The sequence below is a fragment of the Elephas maximus genome, chromosome 20 (genome assembly GCF_024166365.1).
Source record: "Elephas maximus indicus isolate mEleMax1 chromosome 20, mEleMax1 primary haplotype, whole genome shotgun sequence".
Lineage (NCBI taxonomy): Eukaryota > Metazoa > Chordata > Mammalia > Proboscidea > Elephantidae > Elephas > Elephas maximus.
In genome coordinates, this window is record NC_064838.1 from 38,028,216 (window position 1) to 38,049,840 (window position 21,625).

A 21,625-nucleotide genomic window follows, 5' to 3' on the forward strand; every position below is an offset into this window, starting at 1 on the left:
TTGACATCCTAGTTGGGAAGCTGGGACAGACTCTTAGAAAGATGCAAAGGATCAATGGATTGATAGAGGGCAAAGTTGCTGCTAGAATTGAGTATCTCAGGGGTCCAGGGGAGGGATCTGGGGTGGGCGGAAGGCCTCGTGGGAAGCTGCAGTGTTGGGAACAGACCCTGCCATACCCGGCATTGCCTTGTGAATGCCTGTTGACTGAAAGAGCTGATAGGGCTTTGAAAGGGCAGGTATTAACTAAAAAGAGGGCAGAGTGTTTTAGATCGGGTCTTAAGGAGGAGAGAGACCCTTACAGCAGTGGTTTTCAAGTAGCAAAACCTCCCCCCGCCCCCACCCCCGCCTCTGCCTATGAACTCTTGTGTGGATACAACAGTTAAAATTGTTTGTTCATGGAAACCTACATCATAGTTTCTAACACTTGCTTAGTGTCAAGTCAGTCAAAGGAAGTAACGATTCTACAAGGCCATTGCCATTTCAACAGTCTCAGGAGCCAAGTCATTTCTAGCTTGCTTTGTGCCATTTGGCATCGAGAAAAGGCCACTTTCCACGGAGAAGGAGCTGCACGTGCCCCAGAGCAGCTTTGTCCTGAGGCCACACGGAAGCCTCTGTCAGGCGGCTCAGAGGAAGGACTGGATGGTTTCCATTCATTCAAACTGGGCATAGGATACATCTCAGTGTGGGTATTATTGCTTTAATGAATTTGAGAAATGGGTTTTAGAGTGTTGATGTCAACATTCTAAACTAAGTGTTTGGGGAGTGTCTGCACTACCTCTGCTCGCCTAGATTTCCAGACAGCTTGAAGGTCACTGCCATGGCAGTGGTAACAGCTAACATAGTCTGAGAGCCTGCTGTTTGTGAGTGCAGGCGCCCCGGTGGTGCAGGGGTTATACCCTTGGCTAACTGAAAGGTCGGCAGTTCGAACCCACCAGCTGCTCTGTGGGAGAAAGATGTGGCAGTCAGCTTCTTTAAAGATTATAGCTTTGGAAATCCTATAGGACAGCTCTGCTGGGTCCTATAGGGTCACTGTGAGTTGAAATCGACTTGACGACAGTGGGTTTGGTTTGGTTTTTGGTGATGAATGTTGACACCCTCAGGGCCACAGTTCCTTAGCCAGAGTTCTGAAACCTATGAAGCTTTGCAAACCAAAAGCTCTTTAGTAACTTGTTTGGCAGCACGACTTGAACTGGCATGAGGCTGTTTATGATCTTTCTTTCCCTCTTATTATGACTGTAATAGTCATACATTTTTTTTATACATTTAGTGGGGGAAACACTAATGTATTTGATTACAGGGTACTGTACCAGACCCCATTGGGAGTGTTGTCTGCACAGTATTATCTTTCTAAAGTCCAAAAAATCCTGAATTCCAGAACACACCTGGCCTTAAGGGTTTCAGAGAAGGGAGTATGGACCTGTAATAAGTCGTTTAATCTTTGTAAAAACCCTATAAGGAGGGGGATCTTATTATACATATTTTATAGATGGGAAAATGAGGCCCAAGGAAGTGACTACCTGAAGTCATAGATCACTGAAGAGGCAAAAGGGACAAATGCCATTTGAACTGATGATTGTCCAGCCGCAATGTCAGCTTCTTATCCGCTACACTAGACTCTATGGAAAGAGCCCAGGTGTTGTCTGGTCTACTTACGGAAGGCCTTAGCCCCAGTATAAGGACCTTGGACTTTATTCCATAAGCAGTGGGAGGATTACTGGGATCCTCTGAATAAGCAGGAGATGGTGGGGGAGGGGACAACAGAAACCACATGAGGTCTCAGATGTTAATTCTCCAGCTACATTTGTAGAATTGGTTGCAAAGGCAGAGACTTGAGTGAGCTAGAAGACATCAATTGATTCCTTTCATCAAGTCAAGTCTAGGAGCCTGTTAAAAGCACAATAATTGAAGCTAGGATCCCAGCTGTCAGTGGAAAGAGACAAGAAATTGATTTACTGCAACTGTCACTACCAAATTATTAAAAAAGATAAAATAAATGGAGGAAAGGCAATTTAGATTGGCTGGTTAGAGGCCCCTTAGGTGACACAAACTGACAGAGAACCATCATCTGGGGGAAACAAGGGCAAAAGCCCAGGGGGGAAAGAGCCAAGTTGAAGGAGCAAGTCAGTGAGGCTGGAGCCCTAGGAGCCTGAAACAGGGGAGCATCGAGATGGCATTGAAGGTGCTCAAGCTCCTGGGTGGGGCAGACTACAGGTGGGGGAGAGAGGAGGCCCAGGACCAGTGCGTAGGCTGTGGTGCGGGGCCAGGCGTGATCAAGGATCAAGATGGACTCGGTCTTCCATTCTGCTTCCACTTTAGGTCAAAGCCGGTTCCGTCAAACAGGAGTTTGAGAAGCAAGATGAACTGAAGCGCTCGGCGATGAGGGCAGTGGCCGCCCTGCTGACCATCCCCGAAGTAGGCAAAAGCCCCATCATGGCCGACTTCTCTTCCCAAATCCGATCCAACCCCGAACTAGCAGCCCTCTTTGAAAGCATCCAGAAGGATTCCACTTCACCCCCCAGCACAGACTCAATGGAGCTCAGCTAGTCCTCCCACAGCCCTCAGGGGGCCGTACTCTGAAGAGGGGCCTACCGCAGACCACAGGCCTCTACTTTGCCTTCTCATCTCCCCGGGAGCCCCCCTGCAACTGGTCAGGCTCACAGTGCCTTCTCTAAGGACCGCAACCAGCAGGCCCCCGCCAGAACTGGAGGCTGCCAACAGTTGGGTCCTGTAACTCAGGATGGCCATAATGCAATAGGGTGAGGACGTTTTTCCAAGCCCTTCCGCACATATATGCTCTCTCCATAGTCTGTCTGGTTCCTTCAAACTGGGGGGGGGTCCCTGCCTCCTGAAGTACTAACTAGTATTAGAAATATGCTGTGCCTACAGCTGTCAAAGGTTAAGAGGCAGTGGGCTGAGCTTCCTTCTTACTAGTGTCTCAAATTTGTCACTCACACTTCCCTTTTTTCATTGTACTTGATCTGGAATCTGAAATGTCAAAAACGAGTGCCCTGGTTGGGCACCTTGAAAACCAATTCACATACCTGAGTTACTCACCTTTTAGACTTCAAATTGCTTTACTCCTAACTGGCCGTGATGAATCAAATTTGGAGGTAGGTTAAGGGTTTTTTGCTAGCAGGTGAAATAGGTGGGGTAGGGCGTTGGCCAGGCTTGACCTGTTTTTCTAGTTTCTCATGTAGCACATCGGGAGAAAACGGGAAAGTGCAAAGGAAAAGTACAAATCTAATCACCCTTCGTGTCTCGGCCCAGGCATAACCAGCTGTGCTTGTCCTGAGGAAGGTTTTGAACGTGTCACTTCTAGATTTTAGTACTGAGGACACAGAAAAAGTGATAGGCCAAAGTATTTTCTGTGATGTCCCAGGTTAATAAAAAAAGATGCTAAAAATTACTTGTTACTATTGTCTCACAATTTCTCCTCCCTAGTTTTTAGTAGCTACACTCTTCAGTACACTTCCCAAATCCACTTAAAAGCATCATGAAAATCCGATGTTTAAGACGAGGTTTCAGTACGAGGCAGCCAACTGGCAAGCCGTTACGTACTGGCCCTAAGGGTCTGAAAGATCTAATCCAGTCCCGGCCAGCTCTCTACAAAAAGGTGTATGTGTAATATATCAATGAACTATTTCTGCCAGACTGACAAGGATGCTGAGAACAAAAACATCCTGTAAGCATTTCTCAGCCTTTGGAGTACCACATGCCGCATTTGTTGTGACCTATACTGCCAGTTAAAACCATTATTTCGAAAAGCAGTCATGCCTTAGGTTGTAACCTTATAGTTAACATGACACTAAATTTTAGCTTTTTTGTTGTCTAAGGAAGTTTTAGGGCTGCAGCTTAATTAACCGAGTGTTAAACTGATCCTCATCTTGGAAGACTGTTAAGTCATGCCTAAAGAAGCAAGCTGGGAAGGGGATGATCTACAGGAGACAGAAGGCTATGTTCAAACACCCAAGACCGGTCATATAAAAGGGGGGTTTGGATGTTATCAAGCTGTGTATTTTCTAAGGACAAAAGCTACCTTGGCACCCTGTAAGAATTCAAGAGCTAAGAGAGAGATTCATCTGGATCCTTTCATGTACTCTTTTTCAGTCCTCACAAGAACCACACTTTATAAAATGAGGCCAAGTGTCTCGAAACTTACTTGGGTCTGATGGCGAAGTCCATGTTCTTTGCCCACACAACTGGAGCAGGCCAGGGCTATAAGTCTGGGTACCTGAGGTCATGTTCCCTGCAGAAGGATCAAATGCCCTTTATGAGCCTCTTCTCCGAAGGGAAAAGAACAATCTCTGTTGACAAGCTATCATAGTCAAGAAATGGAAAACTAAGATCAAGTCGAAAAAAATACCAGATGGCAGGGTTTTTATGGTTTTATTTAGCACAAATAAAACTTGCAAATGAGCTGTCTATTCATTTTCTTCGCTGCGCAGCCTGGCGTTGGGATTGGTGACTCTGATGGCCAGCTGGGCTGCTCTTTCCACGATGGCTTTGCGGTTCTTGGAGGAAACATTGTGCGCAATCTCAGCACAGTAAGATCTGGAAGAAAACAGAGTAAGCTGGTGAGGAGCAGGCCAGCTCTGAGTGCACACACAGGAAGGATCAGGCTGGGAGTCCACAGCTTCCACTCCAGAGTCACAGGCTGGGTGCAGGGTTACATGGCTGCTGAATGAGACTTACACACCCCAAGAAAGGGGTATGTACTCCCAAACCACGTAGCAGCAGTAGACAGGCCAGGACGACCCTGTCTCAGGCTCCAGGTTCAGAGGCCTCAGCCACAGTCCTCCTGACTAATCTGGAGTTCCAAGGAGCTTGGACTCTCCCGTGGAAAACTCAGAACTCTCTATAAGGTGACCAGGCAGACCGAATGCAACAACAGGCTCGAACACAGTAATGACTGTGAGGATGGCACAGTGTTTGTCCTGTTGTACACAGGGTTGCTGTGAGTTGGAACCAACTCCGTGGCATCTAACAACAACAAAGTGACCAGGAGCAGAATCCAACAGTGAGTATCAAGCTTAAGGGCTACCCAGCCCCAAACCACAGGCATTTCACTTGTCTGATTGCTTAGGACACAATTCAAGTTGGAAGGAGAAGTAACATTGCCTTGGCAGCAGCAATGCCTAACATTTCTTCAGTACCTACCCTGTGCCAGTTACTACTCATTCATTCCTCACAACTCTAAGGCAACTGCCCCATCCCAGTTTGGCAACAAGTTGGCTGAATGTGGCTAAATGAGCTCCTTTCAGTGAAGAGGTGACTGACAGTGGCTTAAGAACAGGCTTTGCCCCTAGAGCAATGGCACAAGAGAAGCAAGATTGTTCAGGGTGCCTAAACGAGGACAGGGCATACAGTTCTCAAGAGCTCCGATAGAAAAATGGCTTTTAACAGCAAGAGACGAGCACATCCGGAATGTTTCATTTCACACAGAGTACAATTCAAGTTCAAAGTAGCTGTATTTTTTAATGTTTCCATCATCTACTTCCAGAAAAGACTCAAGCCGCATTACACTTTTCATCTTTTGGTTTTTAACCGGCCTTCCCCCAGTCCTTTAACTCTTTAAAAATGTTTCAAAAAAATAAAGAACCAAAGATGTCACTTTGGGGACTAAGGTTCACCTGACCCTGGTTATTTTCAATCCCCTCGTATGCATGCAAGAGCTGCGCAACGAATAAGGGAGACTGAAGAATTGATGCCTTTGAATTACGGTTTTGGCAAAGAATATTGAATATATCATGGACTGCCAAAATGAACAGGTCAGATCTGTCTTGGAAGATGTACACCCAGAATACTCCTTAGAAGTGAGAATGGTGTGACTTTGCCTCCTGATACTTTAGACATGTTATCAGGACGGACCAGTCCCTGGAGAAGGACATCATGCTCCGTAAAAGTAGAGGATCAGTGAAAAAGAGAGGAAAACCCTTCAGCCATGTGGCTCCAACCATAGGCTCAAACATAGCAAAGACTGTGGGGATGGCGCCAGACTGGGCAGTGTTTCGCTCATTGTACACAGGGTTGCTGACTCAGAACCAACTAGACTGTCGCTCACAACCACCACTCCTGGTCCTTGTCCACATGCACATTTAATGATCAAAATCACATTTACGTAACACGTGAAATACTTTCCCCCTGCCTGGGCAGTTCTCGTACTGCTACATTACCATCACCTTTAACAGATGCAGAATGTCTCATCTGTTGCAACACACCTTCAAGTTGTTCCCAACTGTTCAGCTACTGCTTTACCAACTGTGTGCTTTCCCTTTTTTCAGCTATTTAAGGATAAATGTGCAGAAATGGACCTTATGTGAACCAGATCACCGACAGTGTTTTTACAGCAAGACGCACACCGCCAAGCTGCCCTGAACGCATGTTCGCAGCCCTCAGCAGCATGCTGGCGTGCCAGCCCTGCTACAGACGAAGCATGGGCATTTTGCTGCACAACAGGCATACACGGCATCCATCTTTCTATCGTAACCCCCCTGTCGGTGGTTCGGGCATCTAACACCAATTCATACACTGTCTCTAAAAGGCATTTCCAACGTTTCCTTAAAAGTCAGAATGGTGATTTTGTTCGTCTTTGTTGTGCCTACAACCACTGTAGATAAAAAGATTTTTGTAAACACAAAGATGTTATTAGGCATGCTCTGGCTGTGTCCTTCCTAATTTACTAGGTGAATGCGGCTTGTCAGCATCAATTCACCAGTAAGGGAGGAAAATGAACTGCTCTCTCCTTAACCAAGAAAGACCACTCCCTCCAATTCAGAGGCATGTAAAGTGCCTAAATCATCTCCCATGGAAAATCTTTTGAATCCTTTCTCACTCCACTGCCCTAGTTTTTCAGCCTGGGTGACATGTGGCCCAGCAGACCCTGAAGTCTCTCATACACTGAGTTCATCAAGTATCTAACTGCTCAAAACACCTACAAGTAACTTGCTGTGAACCCTCCATGCACATTTCCATCGCTGTACTCTTACATAAGCTGTTTTTTCTGCCTGAAAGTCTTGCTGCTTTTTTCTGCCTCAGATCACATTCAGCTCTAAAACCCTCCTGCCCCAAACAGGAAGCAACCCCTTTGTTCCTGTAGCATTCTGAAGATACCCCCTGCCGTACCCGAGGCTCAAGTGCCCATTAGGTCTGAGGCTACCTCTGATCTTCTCCCTTGACCACCCACACAAGTAAACCACTGTTCTAGAAATGACTGTCAAAAATATACTGCAGTGTTTGTGATGTCAAGTGATGTCCCCTTTCCTGGTCTTGGGTCTCTGCACTTTAGAGGACAAGTCTCCCCTTCTCCAGCAAAGAAAACATTCTGAAGCCCCGATAAGCACTCTCTAAGTTCCTGCTGCAAGAAACTACTTCAGATTTCCTCAGAATACGTAGCTCCTCCAAATGCATACCAAGAGACTCCAGAGTCCCTGCCAAATGGCCCACACGCAGCTGCCCCCAGACGCAGGCTTCTGAACCTTGTGCCCAAAGATGCTACCCGACTCACTTGTTGCACATCAGCAGCACTTCCAGCTCCTTGACATTGTGGACCAGGAACTTCCGGAAGCCGCTGGGCAGCATGTGCTTTGTTTTCTTGTTGCTCCCGTAACCAATGTTGGGCATCAAGATCTGGCCCTTAAATCTTCTCCGCACCCTGTTGTCGATGCCTCTGGGCTTGCGCCAGTTACGCTGGAAGAAATAACACACTGGTGGTTGAATGTCTGTGCAGAGTGCCAATTTTTCCTTTCAGGGGAAAAAGCTTCAACTAAAATGGAAATATACCTAATAATAGTTGTCACTAGGTAATATATTTCACCACTTTATTTAGGACCTGATTTTTCTCATCTATAAAATAAGAACAATCTATTCCTCATGCTAAGGCCACAGGATACCCATGATACAAAGTCCTATCAAAACCAAAACCAAACCCATTGCTGTCAAGTTGATTCCAGCTCATAGCAATCCTACAGGACAGAGTAGAAGGGTCCCATAGTTTCCAAGGCTGTAATCTTTATGGAAGTACACTGCCACATCCTTCTCCAGAGGAGGACTGGTGAGTTTGCCACTTCTAAACAGCCAAGTGTCCCCCTTATTTAAATGCAAACGTAATTTACACATCAAGAGACTGAGTGCCAGTAAGACTAAGGGAGACCAGGGTTTCTCCAGAGAGCTCTTCCACCAACCTGGAAACGGTTCACTTGCCAAAGGTAATTTTCCGACTACTTTATGTGACATCAGAAACACAACAGTCTATTTATGAACCCCTTTCTTCACCCCGAAGCCCTAGTGGTGTAGTGGTTAAGAGCTCTGCTGCTAACCCAAAGGCCGGCAGTTCAAATCCACCAGTCCCTCCTCAGAAACCCTCTGGGGCAGTTCTACTCTGTTCTACAGAATCGCTGAGTCAGAATCAACTCAACCATTAAGAAGTCTGGTTTGGTCCTTCATCCCAATGTTTATTTCCATCCCAGGGCCACATACCTTAATTTTGACATAACGGTCTGACTGGTGCCGGATGAACTTCTTCGTTCTCTTTTTGACGATCTTGGGCTTCACCAGGGGTCTGAGGGCAGCCATGATGCCTTCAAGAAAGAGGTAGGCCCATGTCAAAAGTGTGTCTAGGAAGGAGGCTTTCCTACCCATAGCTTGAGTACTGTTGCAGAGTATCTTCCAATCACCAGCTACTGAGCAAACTGGGAATGGAATGGGTCTCTGACAGGCTTGCTTTTCCTCCTGTGTCCGAAGCTGGCAGAATACTAGTTATTCTCCAGATGCGATCTTGGGAGGTCAGGGGGACCTCATCCAGAGACCAAGAAAGAATGCAAGTAGCACCAAATCCCACCCCACAAAGTATCCCAACCCCCAGATGATTCAATTTTCTTTTGTATGGATTTTGGGCAATCTACTTGAACCCAAACCTCAGTTTTCTCACCTGTAACATGTAGATACTACACGCTAAATCTTGCACAGTGCCGGGCACTAAGTAAATGTCCAATTAAGAGATTTTTAATTCCCCTAGGATGCTGTTACTCTGCGATGTTCTCGAAGCATACGCGCGACCATGATAAACTCCTAAAATGCCCAAAGGCCTCTGGATATACTGTTGTTCTACCTGGAGATCATCCCAGGATTGCCTTAAAGGTATCCTCCTTCAAGGTGGTCTTCCCCACTAACCCATACTGTAGCACCTTTTTGCTTTCTTCACAGCCAACAACCTTTTTTTTTCTGGCGCACAGCTGGCGCTCAACGAACATTTGTTCAACAAACGAACGACTTCTTCCCCTAAGACCATGATATCCTCGAAGGCAAGACCGCAATTTGGTCCTGACCCACTATGAGAATTTGTTAACTGAACGAGACGACTGGCAGTTCGTCTTTGACAGTCCCACCGCAGCGGCGGCCCCCAGGGCCCGAGACCGGCCGGGAGGGTATTTCGGGCTGCGGCATATAAGGATCCGCGCGGTGTCCGGAGGATCCAAGACTGGGGCCGCTAGACCGGTTACCCCCGGTCGCTCCATTGCCCGAGATGTTCTCTTGGCCTGACCCCGGCTCTGCGCCGCCAGGGCTGAAACAAGATCTCTATAGCGCTGACTGACCCCAGGTGGACTCCGTAGGTAGGCGAGCGGCCCTAAAAGCGGAACCCCATCACGACCCGGGCCCAATGTTCCTGTCCCCGCTCCGGCCAGCAGACAAGCACAATGCCCACCTAAACAACCGCCCGAAAAGGGAGGCCGCCTCACCAGGGGGCAGGGGGACCAGATGCACACCGCAGAGACGCGGATGGCCAACGATTGAGACTCACCGGCAGGAGAGGGCCGCCACCTCCGTAGGCAGCGCCGAGGAAGAGAAAGGAAGGTGGGGCGCAAGGACTGATGGGACTTAACCTCTGGGTCCTGGCAAGGGAAAGGCAAGCGCTTCCGGCTCCGGGTCCGTCAACAAAAAAACTAAACGCCAGATAAATAATGCTGCGAGAAAATGCCGATAGATACCTATGTTTTCTTATACACATATCTATCAACGTGCTGAAAATTTATCATACTTGCTGTTGGCATCAGGTAGAAAATTTGGAATTCCTTTTAAGCTTTTAAGACCCAGTATGGCATTTACTTCCGCCAGCAGTTGAAGCCGTGTCTCTCGAGGATAATTCAGCTTTTAGGCTATTTCCGCCAGCGTTTCTACGATCCAGAAGTGCGAAGTGCGCCTCCTAGTGGCAAGGGTGGAACAAACCCAAACCCATCGACAAACAAACCCAGTGAGTCTGTTCCGACTCATAGCGACCCTATAGGACAAAGTAGAACTGCCCCGTAGGATTTCCAAGGCTGTAGGAAGCCTACTGTCACATCTTTCTCCCGTGGAGGGGCTGGTGGGTTCCAACCGCTCCGACGTTTTGGTTAGCAGCCAAGTGCTTTAACCACTGTCCCACCAGGGCTCCTTGGAACAAACAGAGACTCTGTAACTCAAGTGAATTTATATATAATAATAATGAGAAGATAACAGCTAACATTCAATGGGTACTTAATATCCAGTTCTACGAGGTAATTGTTATTTCTTCCATTTAAAACCCAACCAAACCTGTTGCCATAAAGTCAATTCCAACTCATAGCAACCCTATAGAACAGAGTAGAACTGCCCCATAGAGTTTCCAAGGAGCACCTGGTGGATTCGAATTGCCGACATTTTGGTTAGCAGCCGTAGCCCTTTAACCACTATGCCACCGGGGTTTTTCTTCCATTTACATATGTGAAAATTGAAGTTTGGAGATCTGTCTCCAGCCATTAGACTAGTCTGCCTCGTTATTTGTTGCTCTTAGTTTGTTTTGCTTTGCATTTATCTTTAAGATAATTGTGAAAATCAGATTTCAGGAGAAAAAAATTCCCCTTGATTGCACAACAAAATAATGAGTGACCTTGGAAGAGAGTAGGACAGGAGTGAAACCGGATTGTGTAGATTGAATTGGAGGTGAAAAGGAAAGAGACTGAGCGATGACAACTCTTCAGGTTGTAAGGCAGAGGAATAGGGGTTTGAGGAGACCCAGCGAAATGCAATGTCTTGTCCAAGGTCATACATTTGGCAATGATAGGATGCAGATTGGCCCTCGCAATCCATAGGGAAGTAGTAGATTGTATTCCTACTCCATCATTGTCTGGAAGCTCCACTGAAACCTGTTCATTCTCATAGACACACAAGCCTCCACTGACAGCAGGTGGCTGTGCATGAGGATGCCCTGCATGGAAGACAAGAATTATACCACCAAACCACCAATGCCTCCTGTACTGGGACACACCACGCCTAATGAATCCTGCTTATCTCACAGGCTGCGGGAAGTCGGGAGGGAGGCACAGCATGGAAGCAGGTTGCTAAGGCAGCCCATTTGATGTGCAGAAGGAAAAGATTTTGATGGGTCGGGTAGGTTAGCCGGGGGGCGGAGTCATGAGCCAGAGAGGATGCCTCCAGATTTCCAAAGGCCCAAGAGATTTGGAAGCAGCAACCCAAATGGCACAGCCTTTGTGGGTGAGGGGCATGCCGCCATCTCATCTCACGAGGAGGGCACAGGGGTACCCGCACTGCCTGCTGCCTCCCTGTGGGCGCTGAAATCCCAGGACGAGAGGCTGGAGGTGCCGTGCAGGTGTCCCTGTCAGCATCCCAGCAAATACATGCCTGCTGTATCCCCTCAGGCTCAAGGGCCACCTTTCCAAACACCCCTCTGGCCACAGATCCTGGGGAAGAAATCACATCAGCTGAGTCGTGGGCTGCAGGCAAAAAAACTCCAAGAAGTTTATTTCAAAACGGCAGAGGGGAGGGGAGGGAAACACTGAAAACCTGTACATCTCCCCCTGGACACATTACCCTCTGAGACACTGGGCCATTTGGGTCTGGAAGGAGCTGGCCCCCGGGGCCATCCCACTGAAACTATTTGTTTTTATCTGGCTCTTTGACACTCTCCTGTGTCTATAGCTCTGGGTCGCTACCTGTACTGGCTCCTGGCCACAGGATGGCTGGGTTCCAGCAAGCCCTGGGCTGCTCTAGTTGATGTGATAGACCTTGGGGCCATCATAATAGGCACAGGTCACGTAGTTCATGTTCCTCATGGGCCACCAGCGGTTGGGGTGGTACATGGCTGGGTAGGCAGGGGGCCGGTGTTGGACATGGCTGAAGAGTGCCAGACTCTGGTCTGTGGCCACGGTCGGCAGATAGAGCCGCAGCTTGTCTAGGAGGTGGCCCGGCCAGAAGAAGTTGGGGTGGGTTTGCTGCTGACCACTGGACCTCTTCTCCTTCAGCTTCCTGGAAAACAAGAAGATACAGGAAAGGACATCATGGCAGGACAGGCCAGGGCTGGGGCACCTTCTCAGTGGAGCAAATCAACTGTGACCCAAGTGGAGATTTAGCCCTGTGGTAAGCACTTTAGTATCTCAGTCCTCACAACAGTTCCGTGTGGTGGGTTCTCTTATCCTGTGTACTCAGGATAGTTCCAGTGAGGAACTGAGGCCCGAAGAGGCTAAGGCACTTCCCCAAGGTTGAGTAAGTAGCAGAGCACAGAACTGAATTCCAATCAGCTGCCTCGTGATAAAATAAACACAAAATTGACCATTTTTCGAGTGTACAATTCAGTAGCGTTAAGTATTCACAATGTTGTGTGACCATCATTGTTATCTATTTTCAGATCTTTTTTATCATCCCAGAGAAGAACTCTGGACCCATTGAACAACAACTCCCTACTACCCTCCCTCCGCCCACCACCCAGCCCCTGGTACCTCTGTTCTACTTTCTGTCTCTGTGAATTTGCCTCTTCTAGATACCTCATACGAGTGCAATCATGCAATATTCGTCTTTTTGTATCTGGCTTATTTCACTCAGCATAATACCGTCAACATTACAGCCCAAGATCTTAAGCATACACCATCTATTTTCTAGAGGCACTTTAATGTGGTGTTCACAGTACAACTGGGTTCAAATCCCTACTCCATCACTTAATGGATGTGAAACTCTGAGCAAGACAGTTATCCTTTCTATACCTCAGTTTCCTCTCCTGTAAAATGGTATGCTAAGAGTAACTTACATTATAGGGTTGGTGAGAGGATTAAAATGAGTTGAACACATGTGAAGCACCCAGCCCAGTGCCTCCCTGGTTCTCCGTAAGTGGAGCGTCCAAAACAGGTATGTGTACCCCCCCAGGAATAAGCGTGGGATAAACCAAACCCACTTTCCTAGAGATGAGTTTACTTGAAGATGTAAGGGAAGAGAAGCTTTACTTTTTATCTTAAAGCAAGCACAGAGTTAACGCGGAGTACACGTGTACATGGATTTTTAAACCAGGAGAGAGACTTAGCAAAGACTGTCCCTAGGGTTGCTTTGGAAACCCTGGTGGTATAGTGGTTAAGTGCAATGGCTGCTAACTGAGAGGTCGGCAGTTCGAATCTGCCAGGAGCTCCTCGGAAAGTCTATGAGGCAATTCTACTCTGTCCTATAGGGTTGCTATGGGTCGGAGTCGACTCGATGGCAGTGGGTTTATGGTTGCTCTGAGCTGCACTCCTAGACCCCTCGTTGAGGATGGATCACTTCCGATGTTCTCCATTGCCAAAAGGGAAGAGTTTCAGACTCATGTGTTGTTATTTAACCCTAGTAACAGCCCTGTGAAATATACATATACATACCCATTTGATAGCAGAGGAAACTGAGGCCCAAAGAAAAAAGCCTTGCCCAAGGTCACACATCAAGGCAATGGCAAAATCAGACATCAAATCCAGGCTTGTTGATTCCTGGGCCAAGATCTCTGCCCAAAAAGGGGCTGTGTGAGTCTTCATGGGATGTCTGTGACATCAATCCTGTTTGTGGTTTGTGCCTCGGGCTCCCTCCTGCTGGGGTCTGGTGCCAGCTTCCTCAGTAGGCATCTGCATGGTCCTAGGCCCCTCCTCCAAAGCCAAGCCAACCCTCTGAACCACCCTCCCTGCTTCTGGAGTTAGATGATAACTACAGACCTGGTGAGTTCCTCAAACTCCCTAAAGTGTATTTTCTTGATTTTCTTTGGCATTTTCCTAGAGGAGAAGAGAGAGGCATTTTGTGAGGAGAAGGGAAAGCCAGGCTAATGGGGGAGGAAGGCGGAGGGGCAGAGCTCTATCTGGAAGAGCACTTCTTCCACCTGGGGTGACGCCCCGACTGTCCTCCAGGCTCCAGTGGAACTCCCAGGGGCTTGGGTCGCCCAGACCCAGTATCATCACCCAGGCCTGGATTTCCTCGTTTCCCAGAAGGGGGCATCTCGGAGTAGTTAGGAGAGATGCTTAATAAATACTTGTGGCTGTTGAGTCAATTCTGACTCATAGCAACCCTCTAGGATGGAGTAGAACTGCCCCATAGGGTTTCCAAGGAGCGGCTGGTGGATTCAAACTGTCAACATTTTGGTTAGCAGCTGTAGCTTTTAACCACTGCACCACCAGGGCTCCACTTAATAACAGTAGCTGCTAAATCGGAATCCCTCTGGGGCCTCTGACTCCCACTTCCGCTGCCAGAGGACAAGGATGGTAAAAATTACTATTCAAACCTTGGGTCTGGCAGACCTCATGAATCAATCACAGCACTTTTCCCCACCAAGCTTGCATCCGGGCTCAGAATCTTCCCCAACCCAATATAAGGAGCAAGGTGAAGCCAATGCCCATCCCTGCCTTAGGGAACTGCTCTCTATCTTTTACGGCTGTGGCCTAAGGATGGACAAAAATCCCTTTCCCAGGCTCCCACCCACTTCTTGGGTTCATGACCCAGGAATCAGTGCCCGCTACCTTGGGTTGAAAAGGGGGTCACTAAGTGATCAGAAAGGGCTCTCCAGGCCACCACCCAGCCTGGACCACACTCAGCTCTTTGCAGCCAGAGCTGTGGACAGGCCCTACCTGGAGGCCTGGTCCCATACCTGCACTTGAGAAAGTTCTGACTGGAACAGGGTATTATAATAATAACAACAACCATAACCATTGATAAAGTGCTATCTGCCAAACATTGTGCTTTGAAGTTTACATGCATTTCTCATCTAATCCTCATTGTGTCTTGTGACTGATTTACAGATAAAAATGCTGAGGCCGAGGGAGTAAAATAACTTGTTCATTTAACGCCTGCTTAATTCCCACTTGGTTATGCTACGTCCTAGACCTGCCATCTGGGCACGCCACCCCAACGGGCCGCAAGCAGTGGGCTAGAGTGCTGGGGCCAGCCCCACCCCCAGGTGTCTGGTCAGCTGCCTCCTCCCTCCCCCTCCGTGAGCCTATCCCTTAGTAGGGACGCTGCCTTGTCCTGTCCGCTCCGCCCCGCACCCCCCGCAGCCTCTCATTAAAGCCAGCTTGTAATCTGCCCATGGCTCAAATCTGGGTGGTCCTGGCTTTGAATTACTAAAAGGGGCCATTTTCTTAGAGAGGACTGGGGTTGATCTGAGAGTCAAGGACAGCCCCAGGGCAGAGTTCTTTTCTCCTCCTAGGGGTGCAAACCCTCCTCTTGCCAGAGAAGGGGTGTGTCTGCCCACAGGACTACAGGGCAGAGCAGGGCGGTCTCCCACCCCCCATCCTCGGCAGGGCGCCTGACACAGGGGCCATGATTTGTGAAGGGACATCCCCAACTTTTCTAAAACGGTTTTCCTTTTCATCTTGTCCAGAGACCTGGAAGTCATCTAGACTCTGGTCAGGAGAGTAGCTGTCCAGGTGCTGAGGTGTGGAGGCCATGCCCTGAGAAAGGTGCCAGGGGTGGGCTGACCAGTGAGGGGTGATGGTGAGGCTGGTGTGCCGGCTAGGGACACAGACCCTCATGGAACATGAACCCCTGAGTGTGTCAGGTGCCGACCTCGAGGCTGAGGGGACGGACAGCAAGGGGGCAGGAGGCAGACGGTGGGGAGACAGGGGTCTGAGACTCAGCTTGTCAGTCTTCTTAGCCTCGCTGGTCCCTTGGGACCTTAGCAGAGACTGGTTCGGAGTGAAGAGCTTGAAGTCAGAGTAGTAGCCTCCTGGCTGCCGAATAGGGCGCACCTGGTCTTTCAGGAAAACGATCTTGTCTCCCGGGTATAGCAGAGCTGTCGGCAGCGAGAGAAACACCGCCCATTAGCCCCAGACCTCTCCTTCCCTCTTCTCCCCTCCCTGAGTCCAGGAGTCTTTGCCTTTAGGGGGTTAACCAGTTGACTCTGACTCATGGCGACCCCACATGTGTCAGAATAAAATTGTGCTCCATAGGATTTTCTTTTTATTATTTTTTGTTGTTATTGAGACTACACACAGCAGAATATACACCAGTTCAACCATTTCTACATGTACAAGTCAATGGCATTCATTACATTCTTCAAGTTGTGCGACAATTCTCACCCTCCTTTTCCGAGTTGTTCCTCCCCGTTAACGTAAACTCACTGCCCCCCCTAAGTTTCCTATCCAGTCTTTCTAGTTGCTGTTGTCAGTTTGATCCTAGATAGATAGTTCTTACGTGAACACGATGCTCAAGGCCAACATTCCCTACTAATTAAGCTAAACTATTTAAAGAAGGCTTCAGAGGATATTTTTGGTTTAAGGTTTAAAGATTATCTCAGGGCAATAGTTTCAGGGGTTAATCTAGTCTTCATGGCTCCAGAAAGTCTGGAGTCCATGAGAATTTGAGATTCTGATCTGCAATTTCACTCTTTTGATCAGGATTCTTCTATAGAATCTTTGATCAAAGTGTTCAGTAATGGTAGCCAGGCACCATCCAGTTCTTCTGGTCTCATGGCAAAGGAGGCAGTTGTTTATGGAGGCAATTAGCCACACATTCCATATCCTCCCCCTATTCCTGCCTCTTCTTCCTCTGTTGCTCTAGGCAAATAGAAACCAATTGTTATGCCTTTGCTGGCCACTTTCAAGCTTTTAAGACCCCAGGCACTAGGCATTGAACTAGGAGGTAGAACAGAAGCACTAAATGTGATATTAGGCCAATTAACTGGACTGTCCCATAAAACCATGACCCTAAACCTCCAAACCAAGGAACCAAGTCCCATGAGGTGTTCCACAGGGTTTTCAATGGCTGATTTTTTGGAAGTAGATTGCCAGGCCTTTCTTCCAAGATGCCTCTAGGTAGACTTGAACTTCCAACCTTTGGGTTAGCAACAGGTCATGTTAACTGTTCACACTACCCAAGGTCTACCCTTTGGGGGCAGAGGGAGGCTTTTTTTGTTTGTTTGTTTAAAAAAGTCATATTATTATTTAAAAAAAATTTTTTTAATATATTTTTAAAACTTTTTATTTTTAAATGATCATAGATTCACAAGAAGCTGTAAAAATAGTACAGAGAATCCCTTGAACCCTTCACCTTTACTCAGCTTCACCCAAATTGCCCCAATGGTGACATCATGCATGTTATGGATTGAATGGTGTCCCCCCAAAAAGATATGTTGAAGTCCTGACCCCTGTACCTGTGAATTAGATCCTGTTTGGAACGAGGGTTTTTCTTTATTATGTTAATGAGGTCATACTGGATGGAGAAGGGTGGGTCCTAAACCTAATCCCTTCTAAGTGGTGTCTTACAAAGGAAAGTACAGACACAGAGAGACACATATAGGGAACATGCCACATGAGGGTCCATCTACAAGCTAAGGAATGCCAAGAGTTCCAAAAGCTGAAAGAGACAAGGATCTTCCTCTAAAGTCCACACAGAGAGACAGCCTAGTCCTGCTGACCCCTGAATTCAGACTTCTAGCCTCCAGAACTGTAAGAAGATAAATGTCTGTTCTTTGTTACAACTACCCACTTGTGGTATTTCTATTATGGCAACACTAGGAAACTAAGACAGCATATAACTGTGCACAATAGCCAAACCAGGAAACTGAGGTTGGTGTGATACTGTCAGCCAGAGGACAGATGAGGGAGGCATGTGGATAACAAGGTCAGCAAAGGCCCCCAGGCCTGGATAGAAGGTTGTGCCTCACCACCATCATGAGGACAGAACACACAGAGCCCACTCTGCACTGCAGGGGGCCCTGGTTAGGGATCCCTGGAGGAAGCAGGAAGATTCAACCAAGGCTTCACTGTATTAACATAGACTTGTTTGATGGCAGTTTTCTCTGTCTTGATTTGGTCTTGGAACCAGAGATCCCTGGAAGTGTTTCCTAAGAAGTGCAGGACATAAAAAAATACCAGGGCAAAGTCCCCACCTTCCTGCAGTTATTGAGCAATGCTCATCATAAGATAGTAACACATGAAAATCTCATGTTCCAGAAAAAGCGATGGAAGGTTACATTCAAGGCTGTTAATACTTGTTACCTAGGGTAGGAGCAGGGTTGTGCAGGTGAGAAGGGGGCAGAGAAAAGGGCAAGATATGCAACATCAACATTTTTAAAAAGGTATACATGATTTTTTTAACCTACATTAAAAAAAATGTACATGATGTTTACAAGTATGATTTCTCAGTGATTCCATTTACATAAGATTGTATAAATTGAAAAGAAAAAGGAGAGTGTTGTGGATTGAATTGTGTCCCCTCAAAAGTTGTACTGAAGTCCTAACCCCTGTATTTGTGAATGTGACCATGTTTGGAAATAGGGGTTTTCTTTTGTTGTGTTAATGAGGTCATACTCCAGAAGAGTGGATCCTAAACCTAATCCCTTCTGAATAGTGTCTTATAAAGGGACATACAGACACAGAGAGACATACATACAGGGAAGACGCCATGTGACCACAAAGCTAGATCATCTATAAGCAGAAAAGGAATGCCAAGGATTCCAGCAACCATCAGAAACTAGGAGAGAGGCCCAAAGAAGGAATCAACACAGCTGAGATGCTGATTTGCACTTTTACCCTCCCCAACTGTGAGAAAACAAATTCCCATTCTTTAAAGCCACCCACGTGTGGTATTTTTTTCTTACAGCAGCACTAAGACAGATGGTCACCAAAATATTAATGATGGTCAGTTAGGGTGGGGGGGATTTTTATTTTTAAACTTTCAAAAAAAAATTTAAACAAGCAAATATTATCTAGAAATCAGAAGGAAAAAAAGAAGCAACGATGCTATATTCATTGGAGGTAGGGAGATACCTTGATCTAGCATCCTGGCCCATGAGCTTGAGGCCTGGAGTCTAGCTGCTCTCAGCAAGCTGTAGGGTACAACCCAGACCTGGAAACCAGGCCGTTCAAATCTCCTTGCACACAGCACATCAGGACCCCTGCCATAAAGATGCCCAACAAATCATGGCCAAGGGATGGGCTTGAGTCTAGTCTGCCTAGACCAATCAGAAGGAAGAAGATGCCCACCCAGGGGACGTTTCTGTGTGGTGTGAATGGCAGATCCTGAAGACGGGTGAAGCTCCCCAACGTAGGCATCCAGGAGTTAGCAAAAGCCAGCAGTCAAAAGTCTCGGCAATGACCTGGTGCCCTGGAGGGGTCAGATAGAACAGGCAATCCAGAGGAAGACCTAGCCATTGGAGCAGTCTGGGGCAAGTGACAGGCCTGCCTGGATTTTAAGAAGCTCCATCACAGCCAAGACCAGGCGATGTAAGTGATCAGGGAAGACAAGGCTCCAAGGAAGGAGAAAAGAAAGATGACCTGGGAAAAGCCAGGGTCCAGAGTTGCAGGACCGCCTTCCCTTTCTGCTGTCACAGAGATGGCCAACCAGCCTGGCGGGTGGTAGGGGGCCACCAAGGGAGGGGTGGTTTGCCAGGGAAAGGGCATGCCATGTTTGTGGGCTACAGTGACTGTCACGGTGGTTTCCCTGTGTTCCTGAAGGCCCTGTCACATTCCCCTTTATACACCTAAGGCCCTTTACATTTGAGATTTGTTTCCCTCCCCCTTGCAGAAAGGAACTCTGGTGGTGCAGTGGTTAGGAGTTTGGCTGCTAACCAAAAGGTCAGCAGTTCAAATCCACCAGCCGCTCCTTAAAAACTGTGGGGCTGTTCTACTCTGTCCTATAGGGTCAACTATGAGTTGGAATTGACTTGGCAGCAATGGGCTTGGTTTTCTCTTGGGGAAAAGGTGAAAAAAAATCAATTATGACTGTTTATTCTTGTTCTCAGGGAAGCCACACCACTCTCTCAGAAAGCTGCATTTCCCAGGATGGCCACAGTCCTTTCCTGCAAGGTTCCCTCGGGAAAACCTCTGCCCAGAGTGCAGCTCGCTCTGCAGTGTTTTTAAAATCCAGAGAGGGAGCTCCCCATTAAACTCAGTAGAGGTTACAGATGTCAGCATTGCTGAGCAGTCCCCAGAGGGCTGGCACTCCCCACACACTCTGCGCAGAGACTGGAGTGGCAGGTCTACTTGGCTATATGGAAACATAACTCTTGCCCCAAGCAAAGGTGAAACCTGCGTGGAAATCTCTGGGCTGAGACCCACTGTCTGAGCAGAGAGCAAGGGGCCTCAGTGGACCTGTGTCCTGGCGTCCTGACCTTCCTACCTTATTGCTCACTGCAGACCTGGGAAACTGGCCTGGCCTAGAGGGGTGGTTTTGGAAACGCACAAGACATCATAAACCAGTTGCCATCAAGTCAACATTGAGTCATGGCTACCCCATGTGGGTCAGAGTAGCACTGTGCTCCATCAGGTCTTCAATGGCTGATTTTTCAGAAGTAGAGTGCCAGGCCTTTATTCCGAAGCACCTCTGGGTGGGTTTGAACCTCCCTTTCAGTTAGCAGCCACATGCGTTAACCGTTTGCATCACCTAGAGACTCCCAATACATCATAGCAGTTATCATTTCTGCCACATCTGCCTCTTTGAAATTGGATTACTCTTTTATGTGCAACCTCAGGGCTCCCTCACAAGATTTTCCATCTTTGGAGCTTCCTGCTCTAAATTTCAGCTCACCAAGCATAGGGCTCCAGAATCCAGACCTCTGAAATCTCAGTTGGGGAACCCAGACCTCCTAACCTTGTGTTCTAGAAATCCTGTGTCCTCCCCTCTCCCTCCCCCTCCCCCTCCCCCTTCCCCTTTCCAATATCCCCACCACAGACCACAGGTGCTCAGCTGGGGGAAGGACAAGCCTCCGTAGATGCACCCCTCCCCCAGCTCTGTGCCTCTGGGCATCTTCCCAAGGGCAGCCCCAAAGCCCTTACCTTTCATGAGGACGTCCTCTGTCAGTGGGAGGCCATAGGACTCACAGAGCTTCCAGCACTGGAGGTAGACCAGAAAGTTGTCCCTGCGGGACTTGTTGATAAGCTCCCCCATATTACCATGGACTGTGGATGGGAGGCAGTTCTCATCAAAGTGCTTGTTCCCACTGCGCACCAGGCGGCACCGCTCTGAGTACTGGATGAAGGGGATGGTGTGCTGCAAAGAGAGACCAGAGGAAGCCATATTCTTCACCTCGCCTCTTTCCCCTGGCTGGAAGGCAGGGGTAAGCCACATCTCCTTTACCCAGAAGATCCCGTGAGAGAAAGGGCAAAGAGCACCAGGTGTGGCCAAAGCTCTAAGGTCTGGGACCCAGAAGAAGGTCACCCATGGTCAAAGTTAGCCCTGGACTGCTCTGAAGTGACAGTGTACCTGGCCCCAGGTGTGGGGCCCCATCCACTGATGTGCAGAGATGACTGTATGACACATACAGTGACATACAGCACACAAACCTGGAGACATCCTATTGAAAAATTAATTTCAAGGGTTTGGCTGTGTGAGAGTTTAAGCTATGTGCAGCCACCTGCGGCCTTGAGGTGGACACCACCTA

General features: G+C 48.0%; 3 protein-coding genes and 1 non-coding gene across 10 annotated transcripts in view; 1 reads left to right on the top strand and 3 right to left on the bottom strand.

Moving 5' to 3' along the window:
• The window catches only part of CAND2 (cullin associated and neddylation dissociated 2 (putative)), a 44,178-nt gene extending 39,886 nt beyond the window's left edge, over window positions 1–4,292 (top strand). For all 3 annotated transcript variants that reach the window (XM_049862626.1, XM_049862625.1, XM_049862627.1), the window contains one exon: window positions 2,317–4,292. In XM_049862626.1, the coding sequence (XP_049718583.1) occupies window positions 2,317–2,544 (228 nt within the window). In that variant the 3' untranslated portion in view covers window positions 2,545–4,292. The remainder of the gene's footprint in view (window positions 1–2,316) is intronic.
• Window positions 4,293–4,372: 80 nt separating this feature from the next.
• RPL32 (ribosomal protein L32) lies at window positions 4,373–9,882 on the bottom strand. The gene is made up of 4 exons (XM_049862628.1): window positions 9,797–9,882; window positions 8,476–8,576; window positions 7,505–7,686; window positions 4,373–4,551 (listed from the first exon to the last, which is right to left on the bottom strand). The coding sequence occupies exons 2-4, from the start codon at window positions 8,569–8,571 to the stop codon at window positions 4,422–4,424; spliced, it is 408 nt and encodes a 135-aa protein (XP_049718585.1). The 5' UTR covers window positions 8,572–8,576; window positions 9,797–9,882; the 3' UTR covers window positions 4,373–4,421.
• LOC126064462 (small nucleolar RNA SNORA7) lies at window positions 8,646–8,783 on the bottom strand. Its single transcript, XR_007514534.1, has one exon. It is a non-coding gene; the product is annotated as a small nucleolar RNA SNORA7 (small nucleolar RNA).
• A 1,870-nt stretch (window positions 9,883–11,752) lies between the features above and the next one.
• EFCAB12 (EF-hand calcium binding domain 12) overlaps window positions 11,753–21,625 on the bottom strand; it is a 30,677-nt gene continuing 20,804 nt past the window's right edge. For 3 of the 5 annotated variants that reach the window (XM_049862634.1, XM_049862632.1, XM_049862631.1), the window contains exons 6-7: window positions 21,021–21,234; window positions 15,267–16,036 (exon numbers count right to left, since the gene is read on the bottom strand). In XM_049862634.1, coding sequence (XP_049718591.1) covers window positions 15,501–16,036; window positions 21,021–21,234 — 750 coding nt within the window. In that variant the 3' untranslated portion in view covers window positions 15,267–15,500. Of the gene's footprint in view, window positions 12,277–13,646; window positions 14,028–15,266; window positions 16,037–21,020; window positions 21,235–21,625 lie in introns of those variants that run through there. The other 2 variants (XM_049862635.1, XR_007514440.1) reach the window with 2 other exon arrangements.

Coding starts and splice junctions, on each gene's coding strand:
- RPL32 (XM_049862628.1), bottom strand. CDS start 8,571: ATGGCTGCCCTCAGACCCCTGGTGAAGCCCAAGATCGTCAAAAAGAGA. Junction 7,687..8,475: donor ACCGTTATGTCAAAATTAAG/GTATGTGGCCCT, acceptor TATTTCTTCCAG/CGTAACTGGCGCAAGCCCAG. Junction 4,552..7,504: donor GTGCTGCTGATGTGCAACAA/GTGAGTCGGGTA, acceptor GTTTTCTTCCAG/ATCTTACTGTGCTGAGATTG.